At 37.0% G+C, this 8,089-nt stretch overlaps 1 protein-coding gene across 1 annotated transcript in view; it reads right to left on the bottom strand.

The window, feature by feature from the left end:
• LOC102254607 (leucine-rich repeat-containing protein 9) overlaps window positions 1–8,089 on the bottom strand; it is an 89,211-nt gene that overhangs the window by 27,662 nt on the left and 53,460 nt on the right. The window contains exons 22-25 of the mRNA XM_014545953.1: window positions 7,003–7,125; window positions 2,982–3,112; window positions 894–1,002; window positions 103–242 (exon numbers count right to left, since the gene is read on the bottom strand). Of these exons, the coding sequence (XP_014401439.1) occupies window positions 103–242; window positions 894–1,002; window positions 2,982–3,112; window positions 7,003–7,125 (503 nt within the window). The remainder of the gene's footprint in view (window positions 1–102; window positions 243–893; window positions 1,003–2,981; window positions 3,113–7,002; window positions 7,126–8,089) is intronic.

The raw sequence follows: 8,089 nt of genomic DNA on the forward strand, positions 1-8,089 counted from the left end.
GGGGGGGCGGCGGGGTTGGGGGCCCCCCCCCCCCCCCAGTGCACGAATTTCGTGCACCGGGCCCTTAGTTTATTTATAATTGTAAAAATAAAAGGAAAGTACCTGTTTATTTTTGAGTTTCCTTGCTGTCCATACCCACTTGAAGACACTTTCTGGTAGAGCACTTGTCTGTTGGTCAAGTGATTCTGAGGCCTTAGTCTGGGTATGATTGATTCAATATGATTATAGTTGAGGCATAAGACCTAGCAAAAGAATACCTTATTAATCAGGCTATATATATAGTTTGAATTAGCATCTCAAAAGCTATTAAAATGGATGGACTGTACAACATAATTTAATAATATCAGTGTTAAAATTACAAATTTTCATATTGCAAATTGTCTGGATTTGGCTTTGAATTTTTTAAAAAATTATTTGACATGTTGGGTAATGACATTTTAAACAAAATAATGGAGACAAAAGAAAGCTGTTTAACTTTCTCAATCTGCACTGATATCTCCAAGCCTGATTTAGAGGAAATAACTCTTTAGTTGGAGAGATTGCTATTTCCTATGTTTAAAAGACCATAAAATGGCTCAGTCAAGCTATAAGACAGGAGGCCATGAGGCTGCTTTGAGAACTGCAGTGTCCTCTGACTTCGTACCATACCCACTCACTATAGAGGCAGCCTTCCATCCCCATCTCCTACACTGAGTAAGATTTACTGCTTATAGGACAATCACATAAAACTGAGGTCAACCAAAACAACTTTGGAAGGTAATACTTTTTCTTGTTTGGTGAAAAAAAAAACTTTAGGAATTGTTTTTCTTTAATAATATGAAAATACATTTTAATCCAAAGTAAGGAAGATTACAGCTTTTACTGAAAACTTTGAAAGAAAATTTGTGATTTACCTTCACATTAGGCAGATAGATTAATCCACTGAATGAGGTAAGATTATTGTTCTGTAGGTTCACATTACACACATTTCTAAATTGGTCAATTGGAATCAAATCCACGGTTCTGAATTTAGACAAAGTAAATACAGTTACAATTTTAGTAGGAAAATTATTTAGGTGAATCCCTCATGTACAACACCAAAAGCATTTTTAAAAATCTCATCTGACAAATGCTATAAAAAGAATTGCCTTCATGTAAAATGTATGGGCCAAGTGATGAGATAAATACATTTTTTGGAGGAGCACATATGTAAAAAATATGACATAGAATTTAATTGTTTTAAAAAATGTCTATTACAACATAACACTATCATAAAGGAAACTTTAAACAATTAACATCTTCAATTTCTTTATAAATTCACATGTTCATGAAATCATAGTGAAGTTGATATGGTAAATCATAAGATTTTCAGATTGTAAACTGGAGAGGCTATGAGTGAAATAGGTTATTTCTGAAATGCCAGGAAGAGGTTAGGAATGGAAAAGAAAAGGTGAAAGCAAGTGCAATCTTTGACAGCAGGCTTTTTTGTGAGATCTGAAAACTTTTATTGCATTCCACTTTGTAAGAATGTTTCAGTAATTAAACAGAATGCTTTACTCTTCCACCTCCTTTGAGTTGTGAGAAAGAGCATAAAGCTAAATAACCTTGCTACCCACTTCTTTAAACAAATTCGAAACCCTGAAATTATAATTATGACATACTTTTATTCATTCAACATATTTTCATTACTATTTCATAAGTGCAGACAATATGCTAGGAAAGGTTACAGCAAATATGAAAAGACACTGTCTCTGCCCTCAAGGAGTGGGATCCAGAAAACTGAAATAAAGAAGAAAAATTGCTATAATAGAGCTAGGTGTAATGGCATTTTAGGAAAAGAAAAGCGTATTTGGGAAGGTCAGGAATTACTTTGCAGGGGAGAAGGATCTTAAAATGAGACTTGGAGAATTTATAGGCATTTGTTAGGCAAATTAGAAAAGAAAGAGTTCTAGACAGTGGAAGAAGCATAAGCAAAAGCAGAAACATGACACATCTTATGGTTGAGATTGAAGAACTATAATATTTTAGGATTTCTGGAGCACAAAGAGTTATAGGGCACTAGAGGTAAGGATTACAAGAGATAAAAATAAACAGGTAATTACAGCGTTTTCTGTGTTGTACAATGGGACTTTAAATTTTATTATGTAGACAATGGAAAGCCACTGAACAATGTTAGCTATGGACATGTTCTTATAAACCTTGCATCTTAAAAGGTGGTATGGATTGTAGATGGACTTGCAGGAAAGGTTATATATGACAATAGAAGGTCAAGAAAGTTTCTAAAATTGTTTCTTTCCCAACCTAGGCTAATGGTAGTGACTATGGAAAGAAGAGGGTAATTATGAGACATACTTAAGACATAGACTCTGTAGAACATGGTGATTAATTAAAAACAAAGGACAAAGGAGAGAGAGAAGTAACTCTTAGATTTTTGGCGTGGGCAACAATACGTAGATATTATTTTCTAGATGCTATCTAGAAAGCAATGGAATATTCAAGTGTGGAGCGTAGGTTTGGGCAAAATTTGGGGGTCATTATTATAAATTAAATTCTTTTATTGCCTCTTTTTTCCCTTATTCTGTGTGTGACTAGTGCAGAATAAGGAAAAAAGATAGGCGATAAAAGGATTTATTAACCAGGAGGACAGTGATGACATTCATAAGAATAGTGTCAGAGGAATGAAGCTAGATTGCATTAATTAGGGTGATATGATGTGAGGAGTAAACTTAGTATATTCTAACTTTTAAAAGCTTGGTTGTAAAAGAAAAGAGAAATACAGGGTCTTAGAAAGAGATTAATGACATTTTTAACCATAGCGTGTGATGATAAAAATTATAAGAGTATTTCAAAGGGTGGCAAAGTTAGCATGAGATTTTGAAGTAAGGTAGAAAATTTTCTGAATTTTAAGTTATATTTGGGTAGATGTATAAATTATAAACCTTAAAAACTGATAATAATTACATGTTTAATTATATCAAACAACATATAAAAAATGTTTTTACCTGATGGATGATGAGGTCCAATTTAATTCTTGCATTTGGGTGAAGTTTGAATGTCCTTGTCGTTCTGCGATCATGTCAGAAGTTAATCTGCCACCAAACAAATCTTTTGCACACTCAGTCTCTGGTAGGTCCTATATATGAGAACATTTAGAAAGGGATGTCTTCCCATACAGATGACTAAATGACATTCATTCTTTGGTTCCAGGTCAAAATGGAGTGGACTCATTTCTCTCTATTCCTCCTATTAAGTACAACTAAAACCCCTACACATGGTATCCTCCTATATTATAAAAGGCTAATATGCAAATTGTCCCCTAGGGAGTTCGATCACTCGCTATGATGTGTGCTGACCACTAGGGGGTGGTGTGGAACATGGGGGGGGACCAGGGGCGATGGTGGGGCGCTGAGGGAGCGAGGGAAGGAGGAGGCAGGGAGGCCAGGAGGAACCAGATTGGCCCTGATTGTCAGCCAGGCCTAGGGACCCTACCTGTGCATGAATTTCATGCACTGGGCCTCTAGTATAAACTAAAGAAGGAGACTGAAAGGTACAGTGAAGAAGACAGACCAGCTAGGGACCTTGGGACTTGGGAATGACATTGTGGTGAGTTCCCTGGTGCGTTTTATTTATAATAAAAATATATGTGTGAGGTCTTCATCCATTGTTCCTGGCCAAACCATATGATCAGGCAGGAGGGCAATGGAAGCCTGGCCTATTAAAGGGATGCCCATATGGGGCATGGCCCTATGGAAATTTGAGGGATACATTAAAGTAGGTCATGTTAATACCCATTAGAACTTCCTTCTAGGTTTGGAAAGTAATTGGAATTGACAAGCAGATATCACCCTATGCTTAGTTAGGGTGGCCATATGGGCCTACGAAATAGGTGAACATTGGGAGGTCTATAGCAATGCAGAGATGGACCTAATCTGACAAAGAATGCCAATGATACTGTTCTGTCTGCCAGCAAAAGAGAGACTACAGATGGACAAGTTGTAGATTCCCTGGGGGAAGGCCCTGAACATAGGTGGTAAGTGTTGTGAGTGGGACAGTGATGTAAGAGTAAAGGAAATACACAGAAGTGAATTTTTCCTTTAGACATGGGTTTTCTTTTTTCCTCATGTATGCTGAACTAGGTGTTGGAGAAGCCAGAAATCCAGAAATGCCAATAAGAGAAAACAAAAAGTCCACAAAAAGCCTGCTCTCTGTGGTCACAAGACTAAGAAAGGGGAAGCCAATTAATCAGAAAACTTTTAGACAATAATGGGTTTACTCCCTCCAAATACTACAAAATAAATTATGGCCCCAAACAGAATGGGAGCAAGGAAAAAGAACTTGAAGCCCTACCTGGTTTGGTTCAGTGGACAAAAGGGGTCAGGGTTCGATTCTGGTCATGAGCATATACCTCGGTTGCAGCTCAATCCTGGCACATTTATAGGAAGCAACCAATTTATGTGTTTCTCTCTGTCTCTGTCTCTCCCTCTCCCTTCCACTCTCCCTAAAAAATGAGTCAATGGGAAAATATCCTTGGGTGAGGATTAACAAAAACAACTCTAGAATTATATTGCTCTTCTATCTCCCTGGGCACATACTTCTTATGGCTTCTTTTCCTCTGTAAATTTCCTAAATGGAAGTTTTAAAGCCTCACTTGGATTTATTTACTTTCTCTACTCTCTTAATTTAGACAATCTTACATATGCTTTTGGTTTTAACTATCAACTTTCTTCAAATTACTTCCAAATCTAAACAAATGTAAATTAAATTTCCATAATTAAAATTAGTCCTGTGTATTCAACTGCTTGCTTGGCCTTTCCAGTCAGATGATCCACTGTCATATAAAACTTAGTGTGTTCAGCATTAATAATCTTATTTCTGGGAAGTGCTTTTCTTCTTATATTCATATTCCTGTTATAATATCTTTTACTAGTATAGACTCAAACCTTGTAGACATCTTTTACTCTTCCCTTTCTTTGTCCTTTAAATCCAATTGATTACTAAATTCTGTTAGTTCTCCCCAGTATTTCTCATACCTTTCAGCTCTCCATTTTAAAGTCAACTCCCCATGCCCTAGCCAGTTTGGCTTGGTGGATAGAGCTTCGGCCTGCGGACTGAAGGGTCCCAGGTTCGATTCCGGTCAAGGGCATGTACCTTGGTTGCGGGCACATCCCCAGTAGGGGGTGTGCAGGAGGCGGCTGATCGATGTTTCTCTCTCATCGATGTTTCTGACTCTCTATCTCTCTCCCTTCCTCCCTGTAAAAAATCAATAAACTATATTAAAAAAAATAAAGTCAACTCCCCTTGATTCAGGTTCTCCGTACCTCACATGTAGACTATTCTAATAGTCTTATTGGTCTTTCATCTATTACTGTAAACACTTCTGTTAGATTAAAGTTCCTAATATATAGTTTTGAATGTTACCCCCCTACTCAATCTTTTGCCTTCCCATTATGCCTCAATTAAAGTCTAAATTATTCAGTCTGGTCTTCATGTTCCATTATTAATTCATATACTTATACTCTATCTCATCCCACAGAGAATGTGTGGCAGCTTACAGGAAGCACATATAATTCAACAGTAAAATGAAAATAATAAATAGTGGAGATGGGGTCCAAGAATGATCTAAGTGAAAATAGATAAAAACAGGGTAAGGACAGATAGACCATAAATCCTACAGGGTTTTCTGTTATTGAACCATAATTTGTCCCTGAACTTTTAGGTAGTCAAAGTGAAAGGAACAATAGTTAAACAACACTCATCGTCAGTGAGCAGAGCATAACTTTTCCTTGGGGAAAAAGTTTTCCCACACTTATTTCTAAAAGCACTTTCTCACTTGATCCTTCAATGAGGGCACAGAGAGATAGGAAGGATAAGATCTTTGCCACAATCATTTGAGCACATGCGTTTCCTAAGTCTACTTTTAAAACATCCCTCAATGAAAGCCAATACCTAAATAAAACCCAGTACAAGATTTTAGAGAATTTGTTTGTGTTGGGGGAGAATGTTTTTGATTTTCTATTTTGAGGAATAGATGATCTGTCCACTGTGCCAAACCGGCAAGGGCTTCAAGGCCTTTCTCCTTGCTCCCATTCTGTTTGGGGCCATGATTTATTTTGTGGTGTTTGGAGGGAGTAAACCTATTCTTGTCCAAAAGTTTTCTGATTAATTGGCTTCCCCTTTTCTAGTTTTGTGACCACAGAGAGCAGCAGATTAGAATTAGCAATTTTCTCAGAGCACCTCAGAGTCCCAAAGTCATGAACTATCTCTCAATTTTCTAGATTAATGAATTTTATTGTTTGGCAGGAGCTAGGCAGTGTTACACAGGAGCCCTGTATTAACTTAGTTGTTACAGAATTCAAGTTTCTAAATACTGCTTTCATATTTAGTCCTGTATTATTTTTCTTTACAGTTTACTGGTAATGTTGACATATCATTTGTTGGTTCATTTACTGGTAGTGTTGACATATCATTTGTTGGTTTAAATATATTTTTCTTAAATATAATAACTGTATTTTCCAGGAAATAGGAAGCTATTTTGGATTCCAAGGGGATGGTAGGACTCCAGAGCAGTTTTTTGGTAGGGTTCCAGAGCAGTTTTTTTCTATCCTATTCTATAAAATTGTGCTCTTTATTTTTTAGGCATTGAATTAGTGGGTGCAAATGTAGCCAGCATTTTTCTTCCCTGCCACCTCAATTCAGATGATTAGAATTGGCGAGAGGAGGAGGATGAACACAATACAGTGTACAGAGGATGCACTGTATAATTGTGCACCTGAAACCTGTATAGTTTTGTTAACCAGCGTCACCCCAATACATTTAATAAAAAGGGGAAAAAAAGAATTGGCCAGAGGAAAAAATTTGAAAACCCAGGTCCATAATGTGTTTTGGAAACCTAGATGTTAATAAGCATAGTAAGTTTGGGTATCATACTAGAGATAAAGAGTGTTAAATATAATTATGGCCTATGGATATGTGAATATTCATATATTCCATATGGACCAAAAACTGAGTCATAAAACAACTTACAATTGAGATTCCATCCAAAGCTTTCAGTTCTGGAAGATGAAATATTACAAACAACCGGTAATTTTCTTGATTCCATACAATAATGTTTCCATACACATTTAGAATGACCAAGTTGCATAAACTCTGGGTAATAAAAATACATACATTTAAAGTCATATATATATATCTCAAATTTTTTCTCCGTAAGAGTTTATCCTTAAATTTTAATATTTGAATTACTCTATCATTTTATAGTGATTTGAGTGATTTTAAGTGTACTTTTTAGTACAAGTGTTACCCATTCAGACCATTAGAGTCCAATTTTGTACAATATGATCAGAATCCGTTTTTGGATGCTGGTGCTAAATGTATGATCTATCAGTGGTAATAATTTGGAGGGAATTAAGTAAGTTTAAAAGAGTATACTTTGTTTATGGAATAATGGCCTATTAAATAGTACGAATATGTGCATAGAGATATAACTGGGATGGAAAACACTACCTTCTGATGAGGGATAAAACTAAAGTGCTCTTACCTTCTGAGAGTGTGGCAGAATTCATTTTAAGGAAAATGTGCTTTCTTATTAGAGAAGACATTTTAATGTGCCCTTGTTGTGAAGAAGGGGTCCTGAGTGGATATGGCTGGGAGAGGTTATGGTTAGAGGGAGTGAAACTATTTTGTATCATAATCTAAAATGGTTTATTTTGTTGCTGCTATTGTTGATTAGGTTGCCTCTGCAAGCTTTAGAAGAACTATTTATATTGGGGAATAAGATGGGGAGAAATCTGAACTTGAGGGAAGATGGGAAATGGACCTACATTTTGTTAAGAGATAAAGTCCTAGAAATATGGTATACGCAAAAGAAAAGGGGCCAAGGTGAGAGTTCCAGTGGTAGGAAATGGCCATTGAACTTTATAAACAACTAGAGGCCCGGTGCACAAAAATTTGTGCACTCCGGGGGGGGGGGGGGGTTCCTCAGCCCAGCCTGCCCCCTTACACAGTCCAGGAGCCCTCAGGGGCGGGAGGCGACCCGATGTTCAGGGGAAGGCGACGCCCCCATCACACCTCTGCTGCTGCCACTGCCGGCAGCGCAAGCCTCGGCTGCCCC

Source organism: Myotis brandtii, unplaced genomic scaffold (assembly GCF_000412655.1).
Source record: "Myotis brandtii unplaced genomic scaffold, ASM41265v1 scaffold423, whole genome shotgun sequence".
Classification (NCBI taxonomy): Eukaryota; Metazoa; Chordata; class Mammalia; order Chiroptera; family Vespertilionidae; genus Myotis; species Myotis brandtii.